General features: G+C 46.1%; 1 protein-coding gene and 1 long non-coding RNA gene across 3 annotated transcripts in view; one reads left to right on the top strand and one right to left on the bottom strand.

Moving 5' to 3' along the window:
• Positions 1 to 24,809, top strand: part of LOC310669002 — a 226,458-nt gene that overhangs the window by 4,953 nt on the left and 196,696 nt on the right. The window lies entirely within an intron of this gene.
• Positions 847 to 23,036, bottom strand: LOC310668960 (A-kinase anchor protein 17B-like). Of its 2 annotated transcripts, none has more exons than XM_083422294.1 (5): positions 22,680 to 23,036; positions 13,603 to 14,384; positions 12,069 to 12,199; positions 6,053 to 6,293; positions 847 to 4,900 (listed from the first exon to the last, which is right to left on the bottom strand). In XM_083422294.1, the coding sequence occupies exons 2-5, from the start codon at positions 14,368 to 14,370 to the stop codon at positions 3,377 to 3,379; spliced, it is 2,664 nt and encodes an 887-aa protein (XP_083278420.1). In that variant the 5' UTR covers positions 14,371 to 14,384; positions 22,680 to 23,036; the 3' UTR covers positions 847 to 3,376. The 2 variants fall into 2 exon arrangements, with proteins under 2 accessions (XP_083278420.1, XP_083278419.1); XM_083422293.1 differs by lacking the exon at positions 22,680 to 23,036 and adding an exon at positions 22,433 to 22,507.

The raw sequence follows: 24,809 nt of genomic DNA, 5'->3' as shown, positions 1-24,809 counted from the left end.
TATTTAGGTTATGCTGGTCTGTGGCAGAATAAAGACGATCAGCAATGCTTCCAAGGGACCTACGCTGAGAGCACTTTGCCACTTTTTGCCCTTTGCAGAGGATCAGCAACCTCCAACAGATGATATGAGCTGCAGGGTTATGGTGATACCACAAGCCCCTCTTGATTACCATGCAGGAATGCCTGTTTCCCCAGCACTGCATCTCATGCTTGCCGTCATAAAATGAAATGTGTACAAACTGTGTACCAAAAACATGCACACACATGTAAAATGTATTATTCACTGCAGGGTGGTGAAGATCCAGAGGGGGAAATGGAACCCCTCAACTGTCCTCTCCCCTTAACTGCCATTTGGGGGTAGCCATTCCATCAGGTTGCCTCAGTGGAAGAGGTAGGAAGCACGGTTCATTTCATTGGCTTTGCGGAAGACCCTTTTACTGTGCCAGCTGGTCATTACAGCACACCTGTTTAGAAATTGGTGCTTGAGTTTTGGTTTTTTACTTTCCTCGTCCTTCCCTCCCTGTCCCTTTCCCCTTGTGTGTCCTTTCTCCCACCCCCCTGGATTATAAGCCTACAGTGGCACTGTGTTAGTTTGATTGTATGTGAACCACTCTGGGAGCCATTGGCCGAAGAGCACTAAATGATCTAAATGAATAAATGAAACCCAAGTGCAAAATATTACTTTCGGATTAAATAAACATTTGTTGGCTGCATTGGGAAATCCATTCAATTTTTGCAAGCTAGGTTAGCGTTAAAGAAAAGACAAGCTTAGAGGACTGTGGAAATTGCCACTACCCATCAGCCTGACGCAAAACATGAATCTAAGCACAGAAAATATCTGCATACATTGCTTCATTACTACTTTATTGGAGCAGAGGTTAACAAACATGGATGGTATGCTAGGGAACGCTTATTCACATGAAAATTACCATGACATGAAATAAATAAAGCATATTAAAAGTATAAGCAAAAACTCAAACTATAATTTGTTCCTCTTCTTACAGCTGTGACTATCTGGTGCAACAAGCGACAACCTAGCTTGCAGCCCTCGGAACTGCCTATTCTTGTCAGTAGAATGGTTTCAGGTTGTAGTCCTTGATGGTCTTTGTTTTGCCCGTTCCATGTTTCATAAAATTATAAGCAATAACTGAACAGAATAATTTCTATGGGCTCAGACTACATAGCTATGCTTAGAAGGTCACTTACTCAAGGAACAAAATACCAACCAGCACTTAAGTAGATTTCATACCCCCTTTTTCCCTGCTCAAAGCATTCCCTGTTCAGCAGATCCATCGAATACAAAGTACAGCACCCCTAGCCTGTCAAGTACATGTGAAAATATGGACTTCTTGCTTTCTAGTTCTGTCTTTTGAAATGAAAGTAATTAATTCTGCGACATTTAGGAGAGGACTGGGGGAAATTTCATTGGTTCTCACACAACATCAACCATGATTTTAATTTAGCTCTCCCCTCTCAAGCCCCACCTATTCTTCAAAATAAATTAACTTGGGGGCCAAACTCTGTGTGAGTTCCTGGTCTCCTGATATGAGTTTGTTTTTTAAAAAAGGGGGGGGGGAAGAAAAAGACACTTTAAAGCAACCTTGGTGCATCCTGCTTTGATTGGCGCAGGGATGCTGGGCTCTAGGGGTGCTAAGCCCTCCCTTTCCCTGCTGTTTCCTCCCACCTATAGTCCCCTTCTGCCATTTACTTCTGTCCCATGGCAGGGGGGGGGGGAACAGATACAACTGGCCCGCCACTTAAAGCGAGGGTTCTGTTCCAGGTGCCCATGCACAAAAGCAAAGTTGTGCAGTCAGGAACCCCCAGAAATGTCCCTCTCTCCCCCCCCCCCATACAAGGCGAGGGCTGTTTACTAGGCTCTGGGAGCTTCCCATTATCTTCCCAAATCCTGGCAAGCAAGGAAAAATTGCTGGGTGCACAGGTGGGGGGAAATAAACAGCTGTGAATGGAATGTTTACCTCGCTCTCAATTTATGTATTTACCATCACCACCACCCCAAATATATATATATAAGGTGGGCATAAGATACGGGCCCAACCTTACCTCTATCATGCCCACATTTCCACCTTACCCTGACGCTAGTAGGGAGTTACTTATTATTAGTAAAGTGACTGGGGTGGGAAGGGCTGAACACTTCCTCCCAGCTCCACTACTATGATTGCCATCTGAGCACCCTGAAAACTGCTCCTTCAAAAGAAAAAAGAAAAAGAAAAATGAATGGCAGGAAATCTGATAATGGCTCTCCTATGTCCTGTGTAACTTTGCCCTCAGCTGGTTAATAAAGGGCAGAAGATTTAGGAAGAATTAAAGGGAGTAGCCATTCAAACCAGGGCACCTGTTGTTCTACTCAAACCATTCCAATAAACCCAAAGGGACCTGCCACAAAGAGGGTCTGGACTGAGAAGCAGAATCTGGCACACAGCATATACTGCCCAATGCTGGATTAAGCTATGCTAATTGCAGAGTTTTCTGATTAAGTGGCATATAAATCTTTCTAAATAAATAAAAGGCTTCTTGCAAAATAAATAATAATGATAATTAAAAAAAAAAAAAAGCTTGAGTATCTCAAATTGCCACGTCTGCAGTAAATTATAAACGAACACGTTCCTTCTCTGCCTTTTGGATAAATGTTTCATCTCTCACACCATCCCCTTTCTGACATCACTGAGGAGGCACTTTCTTTTTTTAATCTTATAAATTAAACAATTTGTTCAACTAACTCCTTTAACTGTACAGTTACTAGGGAGCATTTTCATATTCTGTGGCTCCCTCCGAAATTGGCAGGGACCATTCACTTCACTTGGCTCAGATTCTGAGTAGACCATTCAACATGGCTTCAATCATGCACTGCAGTAACTTTTTTTAATAAAAAAAAAAATTTGGTCATTAGTACAGATGTTGAATCTGTTGACCAGTTTTTGCCAAGCTGTGTCTGCCCTCTCGTGCTCTGCCAGCATGCACAGCAGCCCAAGCAGAGCACCCAAATCACCAAATGTGATTTATTTTTAAGTCCTTAAGTCCTTAAGAGTCCTTAATTTGAGCTTTCAAGAACCACCACCATCACCCCCCAAGACCAACCAAGTTAGCACCCTCTTCCAGTTCTCCTCCACAGACTGTCTCTGCATATGGATTGAATTGTTTTGACAGGAAACAAAGGGCATCCTTCAGGAATCTGTTTCCACCTATTTTCTTAACAGCAAGTCCCCTGAAAACCAGGAGTTGCAGCAAAACCTCCTGGCGTGAAGAATGTCCTCGTTGCAGGAGCTGCTCATTAACGCCAAAAAGGGCTTCCAAAAACTGAAAGGTGCCCCCATCCTATTCCGCCCACTTGCTTGTTTCACCATTTCTCTCACCTCTCCTTACTGCCCTGACACCACTCTTCTTGAACTAGCCTTGAAATTTCTCTGCTTTTCATTTATTCCGCACCCATTCTCACCGGTCTTATTAATGTCTACATTCCTCTTATCTGCCTTTGGGTGAGCTTCTTGAAAAGGAGACCCGCCCGAATGGGTGGCATCTTTTGCTTTTACTGCCCCTGGCATGATGTGATGAGTTTTACATTTCCTTTTGTGATGGGACATCTTGCCAAGAGACTCCATCTCTTCACAACGGTTTGATTTAAAGAACTGCGGTTCATCATCAGACAAATTGTTTCCAGAATATCTCTTTCTGCTGTTATTCCGATCAGTTTCCCTCTCCTCATCACTTGATGTCCATTTTACTCTTGGTTCTTCACCCCTTACTTTGCTGCTGGTTCTTTTGTATGTTGTCCTAAGCTTTAGCTTGGAGTGCCTTGCTGAATCACAGTACTCAGAGCGCGAGAAGAAACTGTGTTTGCTGCATTCAATACCTTGAGCACCACAACAATCATTTTGGACAGAAATCGACAAATCTCTCACCATTTTCTGACCGAAGGGTGACACCTTGCAGCCACCACCATTTTTTCTTTCTTTTTTGCTTCGTGACTCATTAAGTGCCTCACTGAAGGATTCAGAATCACTGCTGATCTCTTCCAATACATCCTTCAATTTATTCACACGGCCAACTAGCTTGTGTGATGCCATAGCCACCATTTCAGTGTCTTCAGCTTGAGATTTTCTATCATGAGCTGCACTTACTAGGACACGACTATTCAATTTACCACGCAGCGTTCCTTCTTCAGCCTCATTTGACAGATCTTTGCCCTGATAGTTTTTGGCAAACTTCCTAGCACATGCCTGGCTTTTTGGCATAACCTCAGGTTCCTCATTCATTGCTTCCCAGTTATCACTACGTCGGGAGCTTTTCTCTTGGTTATTTGGTACGCAAATCAAATCCGTCATGCACTGCCTATCTTTGTTCTGCAAGTTAATCTGTAAGCTGTCCTTATTGAAATACACCACCCTCTGCCACTGAGACTTATTCGCTGGGTTATCCACCTTTGGAAAGTCCCGTGCATATTCTGGGGTTTGATAGTAGTTGAGTAAATAATGTGTGAATTCATCAGTTTCATATACCTTGGGCTTCCTGAATTCTCTCTCCCTGGAAGCTTCAGGGGAGCACCCAAACGAGCCGCTGACATGGGGTCTGTGTGTTACGTAGGTGGTGATGGTTTGAGCGATTGGCCTGTTCAAAGTATTTCTCCAAAACGGATCAGGTAATGGAGGCAACGTAAATGGAATGTGCTGCTGCTGCTGCTGCTGCTCCTCCTCCTCAATAAAAGCATCCGCCAACTGAGCTGACTGACACTTGGATTCTCTATTATTCTTCGACTCTTGTTGCCCAAGGCAGTTTACTTGTTCCTTTGGTGCATTCTGTATCTGAGATGCAAAGGAGCAATTCTCCCTTTTGATTTCAAGATTCAGCAGAGGGCCCCCTATTTGCTCGGATGCTTGTGCAACGTCCTTAGGGGGGGAATAAAAGAAAGAATTATAGCGCAACAGAACAAGGGACCTGAGCAGAAAGCAAATACCGGTAAATCAGCAAAGCCTAATGATAAATGATTTTATGTACAAGTTGGGCTAGTCAAAGACTCTTCAGTGCCTAAGACAGGAAATCCAAATGGCATCCACCCACCCAGGTCAAACAAGCCAGAATGCACCTGGTGTGTGGCCAGAAGCTCTTGGACTACAACTCCCATCATGCCAAATGGCCTGGGATTGCAGGAGTTGGAGTCCAAGAACAGTTGGAGGACACCAAGGATGGATTACTTTGTCCTAGTGATTCTACTAAAATGCAAAAGCTGCACAAAAGCATTGTTGTGTTTTAACAGCTCGTCCCCACCCCCATAAAAAGGGGCTTATGCATAACCTCCCTGTGGGTTGTACCTCATGGGTGAAATCTGCCTCCCTCCCTGCCAATCTTAGCAAGACCCAAAATACACTGCTTGGGAAACACACTTAAGACTTCATTCACTGTAGGAGTTGTCTCTGTAGACTGCTGTTTGAGGCGGTTCAATTTTTCCAGAAAGGAAACCTGTGTTTTTTGTTTTTTTAAATGCCAATTCACTTCAAACCACATTTTAAAAGGCTCACATAGCTGCACAAATCATAGCCTTTAAGATAGAAGCCAGCTTGATTTTGCCTTTTTTCAAAGGAAAAATAATTATTAATGAAAGTCACTTGCCATAGGCAATAGTCAAATTGCCGGTTTATTTGCTTTTTTAATGATAACTTCGGAGTCGTTCTACTAAAATAATGACCCCACACAAGAAAGCAAGTTTCAGCCCCACCTCAATAATTCACAGCAATTTCCTATATGAAAAGATAACTACTACCAACAAGCATTTGTATGATCCTTTATCACAGGATGAAAAGGAGAAGTTATCAAAAGCCTTACATCTTGCTTTACTTAAATCGCTTCATTCTCAGAGTCAACATGTAAATCTCCCAGTGCACCCAGTTCAGTGTGGTGTGCCTTGGATGTGGAAACTGAGAAACCTACTGCCCACTTGTGGCGAACTCTGCTATCATATATGCCTACAGTTGTCCACAACTTATTACATATATTTTTAAAAAACAAAAACCCTTAGAATATTTTGAAAATTATATCCTTACTTTTACTTTGTTTAAGAGCAGGGAAAGCAGCCTCATGGACTCCTCTCTTTTCTGAGCTATATCGTGCTTCTTCTCTTCCCAATTGGGCATCTTCTCTGTCCACAAATCTTCCGCATCTGTTACCTTCCGCTGCTTTCTGTGGCGTTTTGTATCCCAATCTATCTCCCTTTGCCTATGCCTCTTGTGCTTATGCTTCCTTTTTCCTTCTCCAGTTTTCTTTTCTTCATCATCGCGTCGTTTTCTAGGCAATTATTAATATGGGACAATTTAGGTGCAGGAGGGAAATAATTTTACAGTTTTAACCCTTGCAAGGTAGAAGGGAAGATAAGGAGGTAACAGGAAGGGCTTCCACCCTTGAAATCTGTTTGGACACAAGAGAGAACACTTCCTACAAATTTGTGTTTTGGAATGTAAACATATATACTTCACACATTCTAAGGAGATGCAAAATGTTTGAAGATAACCTCAGGGCCGCTCTCTCTTGAAACAGCTTCTGGTCCTAACATTTCCCAGTACTGCATCTAAAGTTACATGAGCTATTTCAAACACTGCCATAAACCATGGTTTATCATGACAATAATGAACCTAGTCTCACAACCCTGTGCCCACACCTGGTCCTTCAACGGTGTGGCACTTTTGCTCAGTGGCAGACCTACATTTTGGAAGTTTGAACTGTTATGCGGGCCCCTGCACAATCAGCAACAAGGTCTGGGTACCCACTGTTATCTGCAACGGGGTATTCCGTGGCAGATCACCATATACACACACACACTTAAAAATGTTAACTGCTATATCTCAGATTTTGATTAAAATTGCTATACTGGACAGATTATCTCACATGTCAAAATCACTGGTGTGAATTTAAAAAATCCTATACCTTATAGTTTTTGAGTTGTGGGAGGAATGCTATATACAGTGGTACCTTGGGTTACATACGCTTCAGGTTACAGACTCCGCTAACCCAGAAATAGTGCTTCTGGTTAAGAACTTTGCTTCAGGATAAGAACTGAAATTGTGCTTCAGCGGCGCAGCGGCAGCAGGAGGCCCCATTAGCTAAACTGGTGCTTCAGGTTAAGAACAGTTTCAGGTTAAGAACAGATCTCCAGAACGAATTAAGTACTTAACTCAAGGTACCACTGTACATGTGTGGCTAAAGTCTTTTCTGGGGACCCTCCAAGATTAGGGTCCCCGAAGCTTAGATCCACCACTGCTTTTGCTATTTTAGATTAGTGATATGGGTCTTCTGGACTGATTGAAAAGCAAGGGTAATTTGCACTGAATACATTTCTCATGCCAATACAATGAACCTGAGCAATCCCTGGGAAATAGTGAAATGGATGAGGACAAGCAAACTAAGCTTGGATCCTGGCCAAACAGAGGCACTGTGGGTGAGCAGCTCCCTTGTCTGAGAAATTGGTCAGTTCCTACCATGGATGAGGTTGCACTCTTCCTGAAGGAGAAGGTTCACAGACTGAGGTGCTTCCAGATCCACCTACATCACTGGAGGCTCAGGTAGCCTCAGCAGCTGGCAAGGCCCTTTACCAACTACAGCTGGTTCATCAGCTGTGGCCATTCCTGGACTGGGAAAGCCTTGCCACAGTAGTTCATGTGTTGGTTACATCAATACAGTCATACCTTGGGTTGAAGTAGCTTTGGGATAAGTATTTTCGGGTTGCGCACTGCGGCAACCCGGAAGTAATGGAGTGTGTTACTTCCGGGTTTCGCTGCTCGCGCACGCGCAGACGGTCAAAATGACGTCACGCACATGTGCAGAAGCGGCGAATCGTGACCCACACACGCGCGGATGCAGGTTGCATTTGCTTCTGGATGCGAATGGGGCTCCGGAACAGATCCTGTTCGCATCCAGAGGTACCAGTGTACTGGACTACTGCAATGCACTCTACAAGGAGCTTCCCTCACATGTGAGCTGGAAAATGCAGTCAGCAATCATGCCACAGCATACCACACTAAGAACCATCTTGTTTAGGCAAGCCTACCCTGATGCTTAGAAAGTTGAGGTGATGTGTGTTTTAACTTTATGTTTCAAAGCATGTTTGTGGTTTTTATTTATTTTCTTGTTTTATCTTTTGGTAAACCTCTTTGAAGTTTTTTTTTTATTTTTACAATCAAGCGGTCTATAAATTTTACGAAATGATTAGTGAATAAAAATCTAGTACAGTGGTACCCTGGGTTAAGAACTTAATAGGTTCTGGAGGTCCGTTGTTAACCCAAAACTGTTCTTAACCGGAGGTACCACTTTAGTTAATGGGGCCTCCCGCTACCACCGCCACACAATTTCTGTTCTCATCCTGAAGTAAAGTTCTTAACCTGAGGTACTATTTCTGGGTTAGCGGAGTCTGTAACCTGAAGCGTCTGTAACCTGAAGCGTCTGTAACCCAAGGTACCACTGTATAGCATGTTCACTTATATTTGTTTTTTAAAAAGCTAAGAAACCCATCTTAAACTTTTCTCCCCAATTCTTACAGAATAGTTTCTACATGTCATTAATGTTCCTTCATTCTTGCTGCACCTTTAGTGTGTTCATACCTGCAATACTGATAACCTAACAACTTTCTTCCGCCCTTCACTGGCTTAATTATAATGATGCCAAACGCTAGGATTATTCCCCATCACTCCTGAACAGGCATCATTATTACTACTCAGGGAGTGCTCAGATGCACTATGAAAGCTAACAGATTATATACAAACACTTTCACCTTCCCCAGCTCAAGAAAAGAAATAAGACACTCGTCTGGAGGCCTTGCGCATTTGCTGACCTTGGCTCCTCTTTTTTACAGTCAGAGCTACAGACCACTTTGCTTTCAATTTAATCATTGTTCCTAACCTCCAGTCAACATTTCTATGCCTCCACAGGCCACAAAAATGGTCTCAAGACACAGAATGCAGATCTAAGCAGTTCTGGCCTTGTAAGTTGCTGAGCCCTACTGCAGACTGAACAGAGCAGCTAATTCCCAAACTCTGCGCTGTGTGAAAACTGCTAGTATGTCACGTGGGCATATATACTGCTCCTGTGAGTTCAAAAGTACCCAGCCACAGAAGAGGATGCTTCTGGTATCTATGTGAGTCACTACTCTGATCTTTCCTCCTCCTAACCTGTCACTGGATGTAGATGGATCATTCTACCACTCCTCATGGAGTAACATAGAACGTCCTGGTCTGAGAGGTCTGTTGTGTCTGTGCATGAATCACTGCTCTGACCTTGCCGTCTTCTAGCTAGGAGGGCACTTCTAAAGGCAGGTGAATTGTAACGAACATAGTATAAAAGTAGACCTTTTCCAGGAGCATGAATGAAGCACATCTCTCCAAATTTAATTCGGAGAAAGTGTTCCAGAGTTCTCATAAAGCCCGAGAAGCATTGCAGAAAGGATTTTGTAAGGGTTCTATAGACCTGAACGATTCCTGATTGAGAAAAAATATTTTGTAAAATCCTTGTTGATTTTCTAGGAAACAATTTCGGTACGCAGCCAACTCGGACTTCTGTACATACTGGTGGCTCTCCATGTATGGAGGGGCTATGTATCAGAGATAGCACCTAAAGCCAAAATTGTGTGTAGTCAAAACACATTGCAACTGGGCTTGCCCAAGTCTTTTTTCCCCCAGACACCCACCCATTTTCTGCCCTGCCTTTGTTAATTTTTTTTTTTTTTTTTTTTTGCCTACCTCAAAGCTAAATGCACACAAGTTTAATGAGCATATGTTGCAAATTACCTGTAATAGGAAATCCCGGGGCCTGAGGGTCTGCATTTTATATCCTAATTGCTAAATAGTCTTTAAACAGGGGAGGGGTGAAATAAAGTCTTGCAAAAGCTGAATTTGTTGAGAGTTTCGTAAATCTAGTGTTACTATTTCAGTCTTTTGGCATAACAACTTTTGTTCTGAACGCAACAAAGAAGGTGGAGCCCAAGACTCCCTGAAGAATAAGAACATATGTGCTCAGATGTAATCTGGCATTGAAGAAGCCCTCTGGAGAGCCCAGGAAGGTTGAGAAAACAAGTGGTGACACACATTTATCTTTGAACTCAGCAGCAAAACCCAAATTACATTATATTCTCTCACAAAAATTAATCTAACTTCAGTGTAGGCATAATGCTGTGATACAGAATTTCAGCAATTGATAAAACAAACCAAATTGCAAAAAAAAGGTCTTATGCAACTATGCGCCTAAGGTTCATCCTCACACAGAACCGTCACTTGTTATCTATTAACGTAAAGCAAAGGACATATTGCCCTTTCACTGAAGGCAAGTTTCTATTTGTTAATTACCACAAGGAGGCAACTCTGAACTAATAGAAAAGAACTAAGCATCTATGGAAAAATTCATGCAGCTATATAACCAACAGCTAAAATGGCAAAAATATCCTTTTTAAACTCCTTTTTTGTTCCCCTTGGAACAAATTCAAAGACTTCCTGATTCCCCTTGGAATCAGGAAGTCTCTGATCAGTAAAATGGCAGAATTTGGAGTCTGCTGGATTTTCAGTCGCCCAATAACAGCTACCTGAAGGAGCGTCTCCACCCACATCGTTCAGCCAGGACACTGAGGTCCAGTTTTGAGGGCCTTCTGGTGGTTCCCTCTCTGCAAGAAGCAAAGCTACAGGGAACCAGGCAGAGGGCCTTCCCGGTAGAGGCTCCTGCCCTATGGAACGCCCTCCCATCAGATATCAAGAAAATAAACAACTATCTGACTTTCAGAAGACATCTGAAGGCAGCCTTGTATAGGGAAGTTTTTAATGTTTGATTTTTTGGTGTGTTTTTAATATTCTGTTGGGAGCCGCCCAGAGTGGCTGAGGAAACCCAGCCAGATGGGCCTGGTACAAATAAATTATTATTATTATTATTACCAGATAGAAACATGTTTTGAATAGCAGGACATGAAATTAGTAACCAGATAGTAATCCCATGGCCAAAAGTTGGACTGGTTATATCTTGCTAGTTTTCTCCAGTAATCTAGATGTCTTTACTATCAAGTGTACACCTACAGATACTGTTTTGAGTTTGTGGATGCCAGACTCTTCTAATCTCTGGAATAGCAAGTGTTCAAAACTACTCAAACCAAGCTAGCCTCCTAGTAAGGAGAGCAAAAGGGGGGGGGGGTCTGTGGAAGGCAGAGTTTAGGAGTGATGATCTAGAAGTAACGCTGCAAGCTAGAGAGGCAGAGCACAATGTTTGATGTCTACTAAATCTAAGGCTATGGCTGTGGTCACCCTCTTGGGGTGTTAATGCTGTGAACCCCTCCATAGTAGGTTCAGGCTGCATGTATGTGTAAATAAACCATATATCCTAAAGACATACAGTCCCCACTGTGCCTCATTTCCAAAAGAAAACACAAACTCTGGGTTAAGCACCAGGAACCCCTGGAATCTCACGCTGATCGGAGATTGGGATGGCTTGTAACACTATTAACAGCTGCAGATAAAACATGAAGTGAGAAACAGTGTTTTGATATTTGCAGCCTTCTGTTAAAAGTCTTTTAGCTTTATCAGTTACACTGAAATGTACTTTAGTGAAGACAGTAAAATAATCATGGTTATGTGAATGCTACAGGAGCACACAATTTAGTACCGGGTAAACAAATTAATTTCCCAAGACTCAACTTTCATTTGTTTGTTTTAAAAGAAATGTTTCTAGCCCTCATGGCAAGGCGCATATTATGTATAAATGCCTGCAGAAAGGTGTCTGGAAAAGATTTCAAGTACTTGGGGGGCATGTTTTCCATTATCTCACATAGATATCCCAATAACTAAACAAAATCTGAATTATGCATAACTAATAAAATGGCTAAAAAAGGGAAAGTACGCAGATTTTCTCTCCTTGCATAAACCTTAGGTAAGTCACAAGGTCCAGCTGATTTTGGTACACAATGTCAGCTGCCATTATGCAAAGAAAAAGTATGGAGCCCTCACAGCCACAAAAAACAATCCTCTTATCTCAGTTTCCCCACTAACAGGGTATGCTCAATCTTGTCTTTTTAAAGAAAAAGCCACAGAGATTCCTCACCTTTCAGTCCCTTTCCCCCCTCTGTCTTCTTTCCTCTTTCGCTCTCTCTCTAGTTCTTGCAGAGTTGTTTTTTCCAGGCTTCTCTGATTTACAGCAACATCACTGAAATGGTCAGTAGTATCAGACGTCACCTGTTTAAAAATCAAAAAAGTACAAATTGTAGTATCGCTCACTCAAGCATACAAAATCTACAAGGTCTCCAGAGCCAATTTTAAGATCTCAAATAGAACACAGGGAGCCTTAACAGCATTGGGACATTCCCTAAACCACTTTGGCTCAACTATCTCCATACCAGAAAGAAGGCCTTTGCTATGCAGCCCAACACAGATGACATAGGGGTGGCAGGGAGACTCATGTTCAAGTAAAGGAAGTTGTGCTACTGAGAAATAACTGCTTGTGATCGTAACCCATGAACACAAACACTTCCCACCTGGTCCCTATGCCACACTGCAAGCTTCTATTTTTGGAGCTGGGGGTTGGAATTATAAAGGCAGTTTAAAGGTTCAGTTGGGATAGGGTGTAAACAGAATACAGGTGTCACGTGAAGGTACCCATGGGATATCCCTAAGGCTCTGAAAACCAGCTGTTATTTGCCCTCAGTTTTAAAATGAGAATTGGGCATCTTTCAAACCTCTCCCATATTAAAAACCACAGTGCTGAAAATGAAAAGAACTAAAAGGTGTCCGTGTAACTAGGCTACATACATTTAATAAAATCAAATCCAAGTAATCTAAGAGGTGAACAAAGTGAAATTGTTTTCAAAGCTGCAGTTGTATACCCATTAAAGACCAAACATGGAAATAATGCTGAAAGATATTCCAGTTAGGTAGCCCCAGAAAAATGCGTATTTTTTTAGGAAGTTGTGATTTACTCTCAGTAATCATTCAAAGTTTCTGTATATGGAAGCAGATGCCCCATATAAAGAAGACCAAATCTGTCAAAACCATATGGCAGCAAGGGGGAAGGGGGTGAATTGTGCTCTTCAGTTCTGCTCCAGTGAGTTGTGAGACCCCTTGCAACAGCATGGAAGTGGCTATAGGAGGTTGTAGGAGAGATAGGCAAGCATCTCTTCACCTCCTCTTCCATTAGTGCTGGCTTCTGCAAGACTCTTCCACAAACGGAAGGACTCCTGTTTCCTAAAGAATATGGTTTCCAGAGGTTGTTGAATTGCAGCTCCCATCAACTTTGAGCCAATATGGCTAATGGTCAAGGATGAGAAAAGCTGTAGCCCAGCAGCCTTGGAGATCCACAGGTTCCCCATCCCTGGCACAACACAAAAAACTCTGGTGCCACCTGAAAGGGTGGCAGATTAATTGTGGAACATGACTCCCACCATCAGACGCATGAAAAATTTAATTCAGCATATCCTTTCATGGGACTAGATTCCACATCACTAGGCACTTCCACCTATGGTAGAAAATAGTTCATAATGCCTATGCCAAAATAAAACTGCCAGCCTTTCAAGGTGGCATAGGACTTGGTAGTTTTTACAGCAATAGACTAAAAATAGCTACTCCTAAGCAATACTTCTTACCTTGATGTAACAGGCAAGAGCTTTTCCATCATCCCCTTTAAACACCAGCTTCATTCCCTTAAATGTCTCCATAGCTTTTGAACAAGATGTGGACTCCTGGTACTGGACAAAAGCTTCAAATGTCCGCAGGTTCAAAAGGGAACGCAAAGTCAAATTATTCATGCGTCCTCCCACTACTTCTTCCCTATAAGGGTCAAGCATAGGGATATCTATGTTCTTGATCTTTCCAAATTTTTCAAATACTGCTCTCAAGATATCTTCCCTTGGTGATTCACTACCTGAGCCTTTCACTGCAAACCATTTGCATGGCAGTCCTTCCAAATAGATGCAACCAGGACTATCCTTGCTTTGCTCTGCTAAGTCTTCCTCTGGCAATTCTCTAGTGGGTTCCAACTCCTCAGGAGCTGGCGGATTGGAAGGTGGCTCCATGACAACCACTTGCAAATCATCTTTGAAGCCACTGAGGTTTATCGTCTTGCCATGAAGCTTCTCCTTCAGCCTACAAAACACGCGATCGGTGTCTGCCTCTCCCTCACACAGAATGAAACCCTTAGTGTTCTTGGTAACCTTAACACTGGCGAACCGGTCTGGACAAACCATTTTCTTCAGCTTTTCAATCACTTCCCACTTTGGGACTATGTAGGTAGGTCCGGTGGGTTCTGGAAGCACTATACATATTGTCATTTTCACTATTGGCATAAGATAGAGTCGATGAAAAGCACAGAACTCCACAGTTTCTGAGGTATCATATACTATAGTGTGATTCATGATGTCCAGAGGTCCTTTAGAAAAACAATTAAAGAGGAGCAGTTATGATAAAGAGCAAATAAAGAATGCTCCTTTATATTCTACATAGTTACTAGGGTCAGCTGCTTGCACCATGCAAACAGTGCAAGGTGACATTAAACACAGCTGTCATTCATACCACACCTCTTTCAAGCTGGACCTGTGTTTTCCAAATTTCTGACAAGTACACTATTTTCTGAATTAAAATTAGAGGCACATTTAGACCTAAAACTGTTTGCTCTTGCAGAATGACCCTATCTTTGCAAATTTACTTTGAACGAAGGGCCTTTTATTTCAATGGAGCTCACTGCGATTGCAACCTTGCTTGTTAGCTCTTTTAAAGGTTATCTTCTAAAAGCACAAAATATCTTTAAAATGATATACAGTCATCTTAGAAATGGCATACAATCATCCTAAAATGTTGGTAGGGAAGAGATATAATACACACTGTGATGAGTGTTAAATACAACACATAATCCCAATAGGATCTCTTATTGAACTACGGAAGAGTCTGAAATTACGGTAAATCCAAACTCCCAGCAAAATGCACACACATGAAAAACTATGCAGATACAAAAAAAGCATTTGCAGCTGAAATACACACCACTCCTGGATAAATCACTAAGCATGTCACAGAATGCTAACCAAGAACCAATTTGAAAGAAACCCAGTAAGATAGCCAAGAAACCAAGTAAGATAAAATACACACTCGTGGCACGTTGCAAACTATGTTTACCCAGAAATGAGTTCCACTGGTCTTGCTCCCTAGCAAGTGTAATCAGGACTACAGCCTTCAAGCTCTAATAGCCATGAAAGAATTGCAGCTAATGTATCCAAGCTCTCTTTAAAATTAAAATTGAACTGCTGGGGAAATGGTATAAAAATATTTTAACAAAGTCTAAAACAAACTACACAAAAACTGCTTTCTGAAACTTTACACATCTACAAATATATATAAACACAGCTTAGTAATTCTAGCAAATGGGTACTTTAGGAAAAGTCTCTAGACTTAACTAAGCTATTTCCAATACATGAGAACATGTAAACTGCACAAGTCAAACGTTCTTTTCCGTTAAAAATAAAATGACTATTGCTTTTAAAGAGCATCTGCAGTAATCAAAAACCATTCTGTCTTCTTAGACAACCCACAGTCAAGTCAAGCAATGCAGTTACATGGATGAACTAGTTTCCATTAACATAACAAAGAAATGCTTCCACAATTCACTCACAACTATGTCAAGTTTCAAGGCAAGATACACATACTGCATATGTGTATTTACTGCTTTATTTATAACAAAGGTCAAGTGCATAAGATGTCTACACTCCAAGTTTAGTTTAACGTAACTTAGGGAAATCTGTTCCTCACACTCCATACAATAATTAATTACACACCTTGGAATGCAGTTTACTTCGAAAGGCAATATAATCCAGTTATTTTTTTTTATCTTGAGATTTTCTGGCTTTTCAGAATACAAGTCATGAATTCCATTCCTCCACACTGTAGTATGTTTCCCTTCTCAGTCTTCTAGTTTGTCTTTAAGCTCTGCACTAGAAATTATGATATTCCAATTTGTATAGTTTGCATTCTCTCCTAAAATGCCATAGCTCTCAGCAGATTTATTTATTTTTGGTATTCAAGTCAGAGCATAACAAAATACTCATCAGTCTGCTATATCAATGTGTTAGGAAAGTACACTGGCAAATCCTTGCCAGCTCTCTTCTGAGATGTCAGGGTCCAAATTGCAAGACTCAAGGGAAACTGGAGCAAATAATAAAATGCAGCTGCTGGCAAAGCCATCACCTGTTCCCATCCTTTAAAAAAACACCTTGATCACAGGTGTACACCCACATGTGCTGCTGCTTATCTTGCTTCTTAATAAACATCCCAGTAAAATACCTACACCCAATGAAGTTCAAACACAACGCTGAAATGGGCTATATAATGTCCTTTGCCATACTTTAAAACAACAATAACCAGAAAGCATCCTATCTTAAAAATTAAAATCACACAGAAGAGAACTGGAGTGTAGCACATATAAATAACTTCTCGATAGCCTGGTAAGTGTCCAATGATGCTGGAAAAAAACTCAACTACAGTAGCAGGCTCATCTGCCTGTATCTTGGTTCCCATTGGTAAACTTAGACTGTTAGGACTTTTGTTCCACAAACAGAAGAGGAAGTTTTATGAAGCAAATCAAAAAGAAATTTGTTCCTTTCTTCAATAATACTGCATGATGGTAGACACCGGAGAGGAATTTATGGCTGAGCAGAAGATTATAGTGAAAGCTATATACAATGGTCCAGCTGCAGCCACATTCACACTGCATGGTGATGCAAGTGACCTTTTAGCGGTTAGCAGTAGACTTGCACTAGTACTGTCATGCTGCAGTGTGGGTTGTAACACAATTCAACCCCTTCTTCCTAAACACAGGCATCCTATTTTGCTTCCATCTTCACGGTCCCTTCTCCAGAATCTGTCCACCCAACTCTGTGCATCTTCAAGGAGGGCTACAAAATGTTTTTGAGGGGCTTGCTTTCAAGCATGTGTAGAGCTATTCTAATTTTATAGGTGTATTGAAAGAGCTGGCATACTGTTTTTACATAACTGTACTTTATATTACTTTAGCCTTAGAAAAAGACAAGACAGAAACACCCTGATGCTCCTCTTCCTCCTAACCACCCTTCTCATCCCTTATACAGGGACCCATCACTGTCAAAATATCATTACATTTGCTGATGTGATAGGATGACATGATGCCCTTTCTTCTGCAAGCAGGAAGAGTATTCTCAGCAACTGTGCCCCGCTTGTGGCAGACCATCTGTGGAAAGGCTTGCCTTTCACCTATTCTGAAATTATTTTGGGACCATCAAATACCTTATTTTTCCAGGCTTTTAAACTGATTTTACTGGTCCTATCTACTCTGAATTTTGAGTGCTGTTCTTGTGAATTTTGCTGTTCTTAGTGTGTTTTTGTTAGTTACCCTGATAACTCTCTTGAAGGATTTTAAAAGGTAATAAAATTAAGGAGCTATTTGGTTTTATTTTTACCCTTTTATCTCCCCAGGGTCTCGGTGGGGCAAAAAAGACTAAAACACACACTGGAAATATTGTGGGGTCATGGCAGTTAGGCCAATATTATGTCAATTTATGATTAACCAAGATCACTCTATTATGTGATCAAGCATAGTCAAGCAGAAATTTGACCCTTCTCCTCAATCCAAGCCTAACATTGGCTCTTCCTAGACCCTACCAATACTTGGAGATACCAGTTCCTGCTTCCCATAACATATAAATCCATCCCTCCTTTCAATCTAGATATGCAGTCTTCAATCATCTGGTTCCTTCAATTCATATCTAAAAGGGGGCATAGCTCCCTCTGGTGTATATGCCACAGAAAGGCACTAGAGTCTAACTTGTAAAGCACAGTTCCCTCAAATTGAGTCTATTCTCATCCATAAAATGAGACCTCCACTACCCTCAGCTCTCAATACTGGACTTCACAACATCTCTTCTTCCTCATCCACATATATGTTCCCCTTAGATAAGCTGCTACTTCCTAAGCCCACCCCCCAAATAACACCTTCCCCCCAGGTAGTGCCCTATGTACAAAAATAGAGAGCTAAGCTCTTTTTCCTTCAATCCACCCCGAAGCATTTCCACATTACACATATGTGACCCAAACACTTCTGATCAGTGGGCCTCTCAGTACATCCTCATTTTGCAGCACATGCACCCAAACATACACACACTGCACATGTGGTCCTTCTCACATACAGCTCCAATAACACATGCAGAGGCAAACACACCCTACACGGCCAAGCCTAAGTCATGAGCAGGCTTCAACTATTTCCCTAGGCCCAAACGGCTTTCTTGCTCTTCTTTCATACAGCAACAAGTCCCTCTTTAAATTATACGCAGTAATGTTGCCATAGACCACTCCACAGGTCCTCAGCTTCCTGCACCCCAGAGCTGACAGACCCTAAAGTTATTCAACGTGCTTTTTCTCCCCCCCCCCCAATGCCCATGACTCCTTGAGCCAATTCAGAAAGCAGCACAGTCCATTCCAGAGGCCTCTAATCCCCACAGCCCAATCCCAATAATGTCTCACACCCCACAGAGTGCTGGCCCACTCCACTCTCCTGTGGCTTGCACATTGATCCTTCTTTCACACCTCTAGGGCAACAAATAACCCCCTCTCTACTGCCACGGCCTACTCATCTCCTTAAGGAAAGGCCTTTGCTGCAATTGTGGTGTAGTGACTGTACAGTGTGAAGACTAGGGCTGGGGAGACCCGAGTTCAAATCGCCACGCAGCCATGTAGCTCACTGGGTGGTCATGGGACAATCTCCCAGTCTAACTTGCTTCAGAGCTGTTGTGGGGATAAAACGGGAGCCAAGTGAATGACACCCTGAGTTGGCTGAAGAGCCATAAATGCCATAAATAGTCTCCCACAACCCAGCCCCACACAGAGCTTTCCTCACACGGTCCAGAGAGAGCAAAGTAGCTGTACCTCGCAAACCCTTCTTGCCCAAGAAAGGGCTTCCAGAGCCTATAAAGACCCCCACACATAAACCCACTCAGCGAACCAGACCCCTGTGTCAGGCAACCATCCGCACGCAGAGCCCGTTATACTTTCCACTACCCCCTTTCTTCCATCGCATAGGGTTCCTTTACCCATACAACAACACCACAGGCAAACCTTCTCCACTGCTAAGGAAGATGCTTCTTTCCTTGCCCCAACCTTACCCAACACAGCCAATATTCTCTAGAATGTGTGAGGAAAGCTATCATTGCCCTCTACTTCCTCACCACAGGCTCCATGCCCACACTGCCACTCGCCACCTGCGGCCCAGCCTCACTCCATGAGGGAACAGTCCATGGTTTTCTGCAACCCAGCTTCACAGGGAGATTTCCTGGCACAAGCCACAGAGCCCGTCGTGCCCACCTTCTTCTCCACTACAGGGACTTTTCTGAAGCCATGTAGACAACCAACACCTCCACCCCAACGGGGATAGTTCCCCTGTTCCTGCAACCGTGCAGAGCTGAAAATCCCATCTTCAAACACAACCCAGGCACCTTCGGACCTTCAGAGCCAACACTTAGCACCCCTTCTTCCACCCCCACAGGGCTCAGTGATGCCAGCCCTTCCCACTCCTCCTGCTTCTTCCCCCAGGCAAGCCGCCCCCCCAGCCTTCTTTGAACACCCCAGAGAGCACCTCTGGCAGCCATGCCTCATGCCCCCTTCTGCCAATGCAAGGGTTTCCCCCACCCACCCCTGCATCCCCAACTAGCACCCAGCCATTCAGCACCACCAGGACCCATGGGTGTAGCCAGGGTTTGTTAGGGGAAACAGGCTTCACGTTATGGGGGCAGGCTTCATGTTGGGGGTGCAGAACCCCACTTAGTTATTTTCATTTACTTGTTGGGGGGCAATTTGCCCCTGTCCCTCTTAGCTATGCCCATGCTAAGACCTCAGCCCCCCCCCCTGCAGCCCTAGAACTATTTCCCCAAGCCATGCAGCCCCACAAGCACGCCAGCTACCTACCCCTACAACCCTAGACAACTCCCAAGCGATGCAGTCAGGTCACCCACCCCCTGCACCCCTAGACCACCCCCCAAGCCATGCAGTCAGGCCACCCACCCCCTAAGGCCCTAGACCACCCCCAAGCCATGCAGTCAGGCCACCCACCCCCTAAGGCCCTAGACCCCCCCCCAAGCCACGCAGTCAGGCCACCCACCCCCTAAAGCCCTAGACCACCCCCCAAGCCATGCAGTCAGGCCACCCAGCCCCTGCACCCCTAGACCACCCCCAAGCCATGCAGTCAGGCCACCCACCCCCTAAGGGCCTAGACCACCCCCAAGCCATGCAGTCAGGCCACCCAACCCCTGCACCCCTAGACCCCCCCCCCAAGCCATGCAGTCAAGCCACCCACCCCCTAAGGCCCTAGACCACCCCCAAGCCATACAGTCAGGCCACCCACCCTCTAAAGCCCTAGACCACCCCCAAGCCATGCAGTCAGGCCACACACCCCCAAGGCCCTAGACCACCCCCCAAGCCATGCAGTCAGGCCACCCACCCCCTAAGGCCCTAGACCACCCCCAAGCCATGCAGTCAGGCCACCCCCCCCAAGGCCCTAGACCACCCCCAAGCCATGCAGTCAGGCCACCCACCCCCTAAGGCCCTAGACCACCCCCTAAGCCATGCAGTCAGGCCACCCACCCCCTGCACCCCTAGACCACCCCCAAGCCATGCAGTCAGGCCACCCACCCCCTAAGGCCCTAGACCACCCCCAAGCCATGCACTCAGGCCACCCACCCCCTAAGGCCCTAGACCACCCCCAAGCCATGCACTCAGGCCACCCACCCCCTAAGGCCCTAGACCACCCCCCAAGCCATGCACTCAGGCCACCCACCCCCTAAGGCCCTAGACCACCCCCCAAGCCATGCAGTCAAGCCACCCACCCCCTAAGGCCCTAGACCACCCCCTAAGCCATGCAGTCAGGCCACACACCCCCAAGGCCCTAGACCACCCCCCAAGCCATGCAGTCAGGCCACACCCCCCCAAGGCCCTAGACCACCCCCCAAGCCATGCAGTCAGGCCACACACCCCCAAGGCCCTAGACCACCCCCAAGCCATGCAGTCAGGCCACCCACCCCCTAAGGCCCTAGACCACCCCCAAGCCATGCAGTCAGGCCACCCACCCCCTAAGGCCCTAGACCACCCCCCAAGCCATGCACTCTAGCCACCCACCCCCTAAGGCCCTAGACCACCCCCCCAGCCATGCAGTCAGGCCACCCACCCCCTAAGGCCCTAGACCACCCCCAAGCCATGCAGTCAGGCCACCCAACCCCTGCACCCCTAGACCCCCCCCCAAGCCATGCAGTCAAGCCACCCACCCCCTAAGGCCCTAGACCACCCCCCAAGCCATGCAGTCAGGCCACCCCCCCCCCCAAGGCCCTAGACCACCCCCAAGCCATGCAGTCAGGCCACCCACCCCCTAAGGCCCTAGACCACCCCCTAAGCCATGCAGTCAGGCCACCCACCCCCTGCACCCCTAGACCACCCCCCAAGCCATGCAGTCAAGCCACCCACCCCCTAAGGCCCTAGACCACCCCCTAAGCCATGCAGTCAGGCCACCCACCCCCTAAGGCCCTAGACCACCCCCAAGCCATGCAGTCAGGCCACCCACCCCCTAAGGCCCTAGACCACCCCCAAGCCATGCACTCTAGCCACCCACCCCCTAAGGCCCTAGACCACCCCCAAGCCATACAGTCAGGCCACCCACCCTCTAAGGCCCTAGACCACCCCCCAAGCCATGCACTCTAGCCACCCACCCCCTAAGGCCCTTGACCACCCCCAAGCCATACAGTCAGGCCACCCACCCTCTAAAGCCCTAGACCACCCCCAAGCCATGCAGTCAGGCCACACCCCCCCAAGGCCCTAGACCACCCCCCAAGCCATGCAGTCAGGCCACCCACCCCCTAAGGCCCTAGACCACCCCCAAGCCATGCAGTCAGGCCACCCACCCCCAAGGCCCTAGACCACCCCCCAAGCCATGCAGTCAGGCCACCCACCCCCTAAGGCCCTAGACCACCCCCCAAGCCATGCAGTCAAGCCACCCAGCCCCTAAAGCCCTAGACCACCCCCAAGCCATGCAGTAAGGCCACCCACCCCCTAAGGCCCTAGACCACCCCCAAGCCATGCAGTCAGGCCACCCACCCCCTAAAGCCCTAGACCACCCCCAAGCCACCCACCCCCTGCATTCCTAGACCACCCCCAAGCCATGAAAGCCAAGCCTCCCACGCCCTAAATCCCTAAACCACCCCAAGCCACCCACCCCCTGCACCCCTAGACCACCCCAGCGGGCGGCGGCAGGGGACCAAGACCGTCCACGGCTTCCTATGGACGATTCCGGCCGGCAGGCCTCCCTCTCCCAACCACGCCGACGACCCCGGCCCACCTCCCCCTTCTTCCCCGCCCCACAGGTGCTCCCGGCGAAGCCCACAGCTACAACCCCGAAACCCTCTCCGCGGCAAAACCCACCCCCGGGGGCAGAGGCCGGCCAGCGCTCCCCCATAGTCCATCCAGCCCCATTCCCCCCCACCCGCCGCCTCGCCCCCTCCCTCCCTCGGCCGCCTCCGCCCCCCAGGGCCTCGAAGGGCGACTGCCGAGCCCCCCGCTCCGCTGCATGGCGTCCCCCACCAGCATCCCTCCCGACCCTCCTCCCGGGGAGAGGCCTAGTCGCTGGCGGAGGGCGAAGCCGGACCCGCGGCTGGCTTCCCCCTCTTACCGGAGGCCTCTACCGCCTCTCCCGCCGCCGCCGCCGCCCCCAAACCGGCACCTCGCGGCCTCTTGCTCGGGCCTCCCCGGGGCGAAGCGCGCCGGGCCCCGCTGCCCGCGGGGGAGCTGGGGAGCCTTTGCTTGCCGGAACCCCGAAGCCGCCTCCTTCTCCTCCTCCTCGCTTGTCAAAGGGACGTTGCCTCGCCGCTGGAAAGCCGAGCGAAGCCAGGAACCCCTCGGACGCCCAGCGCTGATTGCTATTTATTGCCCCCGCAGGTAGAGGTGTCCCACCCACTCAGTTTCCGTGCGGACCCGATCCGATGCTGCGCTCGCGAGTAAAAGCCCCCTCCGAGGGCTGCTACTCACTTGCAATAATAATTAAAGGTTGCTACGTGCCCTTTTTTTTTTTTTTAAAGGGGCGGGGGTAACAAATTGAGACAAATTGCATTTATTCGCTTTGAATAGCCGGCGCAAAGTCCTCTTTTTTAAATATATATATATCATTATTTTGCTCTTCCATATACAGTGGTACCTAGGGTTACAGACGCTTCAGTTTACAGACTCCACTAACCCAGAAATAGTACCTCGCGTTAAGAACTTTGCTTCAGGATGAGAACAGAAACAGTTTCCGGTTAAGAACGGACCTCCAGTTCTTAACCCGAGGTACCACTGTATAGCAACCCTAAAGTGACCATAATGACAGCGGTCAATTGACAGGTTTGCAGACGGGTCCTAACTGACCACGTTTTATTCCGCAAGGAAAGGCTCTTGCTCGCAAGTAAACACATCGCGATGCAGGTGGTTTGTTTTTGTCGGAGCGCTGAGCATGTTTTGTTTTCTCCTGCTGCGGAGGGTAAGGACTCGAACCAGCGGATTCAAAGTCACAGGAAAGGAGATTCAGCATCTGAACATCAGGAAGAGTTTTCTGGCGGGAAGAGCTGTGTTCGACAGTGGAAAGGACGCCCTCGGGAGGAGGTGGCTCCGCCTTCCTTGGAGGCTGGATGGCCATCGGTCAGGGATGGTCTAGTTGAGATTCCTGCATTGCAGGGGGTTGGCTGGATGGCCCTTAGGGGTCCCTTCCAACTCTACAATTCTCTGGTGCAGGTTTGTGCAGATTCCTGGGGCACAAGGTGGATGCAAGGGGTGCATAGGATTGCAGCCAATCTGATGCATCGCCGGCAAGGGAATAAGTCCCACTGATCACGACGTAGGCGAGTGTATTGCTGCTGTGCAGGCTGATCTACCACCCTGCTTATTTAGAAGCAAGAATAAGTGTTTTCCTTTTCAAACAATACAGAGCATGGTGAAATCACAATAAGAAAAACCTCCCCTTCAGTAGTTTCAAGCACTACTACAGGTTCCACATAATACCTGTACTGTACCACATTGTTTAGTGTGGCAGCACCTGCACTTTGAAACTCCTAGCCTATTGCAATAAAAGAATACTGTATGAAACAAAGCCAAGCCATTTTTTGCAGACATGGGGTGCCTTGTCTTTTTGTTGGTTTCCGTATCCACATACCCAGTCAGTTAACTTGCCTGTCAAAGCTGGGCTGCAGTTTTGTGCCAACCACACATCTCAAATAAATATATATTTAACGTTCTCCAGTCCCCAGCTATGGCCAATTGTGCTGCGGTCATTGGTTGTGCCATAAGGTCTTTAGAGCATTAACCTGCTGCGCGCGCACACACACACACACATCCAATACAGACAGTACAGTGGTGCCTCGCAAGACGAAATTAATTCGTTCTGCGAGTTTTTTCGTCTTGTGAATTTTTTCGTCTTGCGAAGCACCACTGTGCATTGACAGTTTCCCATGGGAATGCATTGCCGGTTTTTTTAAAAAAGGCGCAAGACGTTTTCGTCTTGCGAAGCAAGCCCATAGGGAAATTTGTCTTGCGCAGCAACTCAAAAAACGAAAAACTCTTTCGTCCTGCGAGTTTTTCGTCTTGCGAGGCGTTCGTCTTGCGAGGTACCACTGTATTGCTATTTTAGAATCAAGATCCTTGCGTTACGAGTCCCATTTTATGAGAGACTTTCCCGAAAAAATAGATATACCTGAGGGATCATCCACCACATGTGAAAAACAGAGGCTGGGTATATACCCCAGGCGGAAAATGTACAGCATAGCTGAAAGAC

The sequence above is a fragment of the Podarcis tiliguerta genome (genome assembly GCF_965153285.1).
Source record: "Podarcis tiliguerta genome assembly, chromosome: Z".
NCBI classification, from domain to species: Eukaryota; Metazoa; Chordata; class Lepidosauria; order Squamata; family Lacertidae; genus Podarcis; species Podarcis tiliguerta.
The sequence above is the reverse complement of the archived record's forward strand: the minus strand, read 5'-3'. Positions and strand labels throughout refer to the sequence as shown.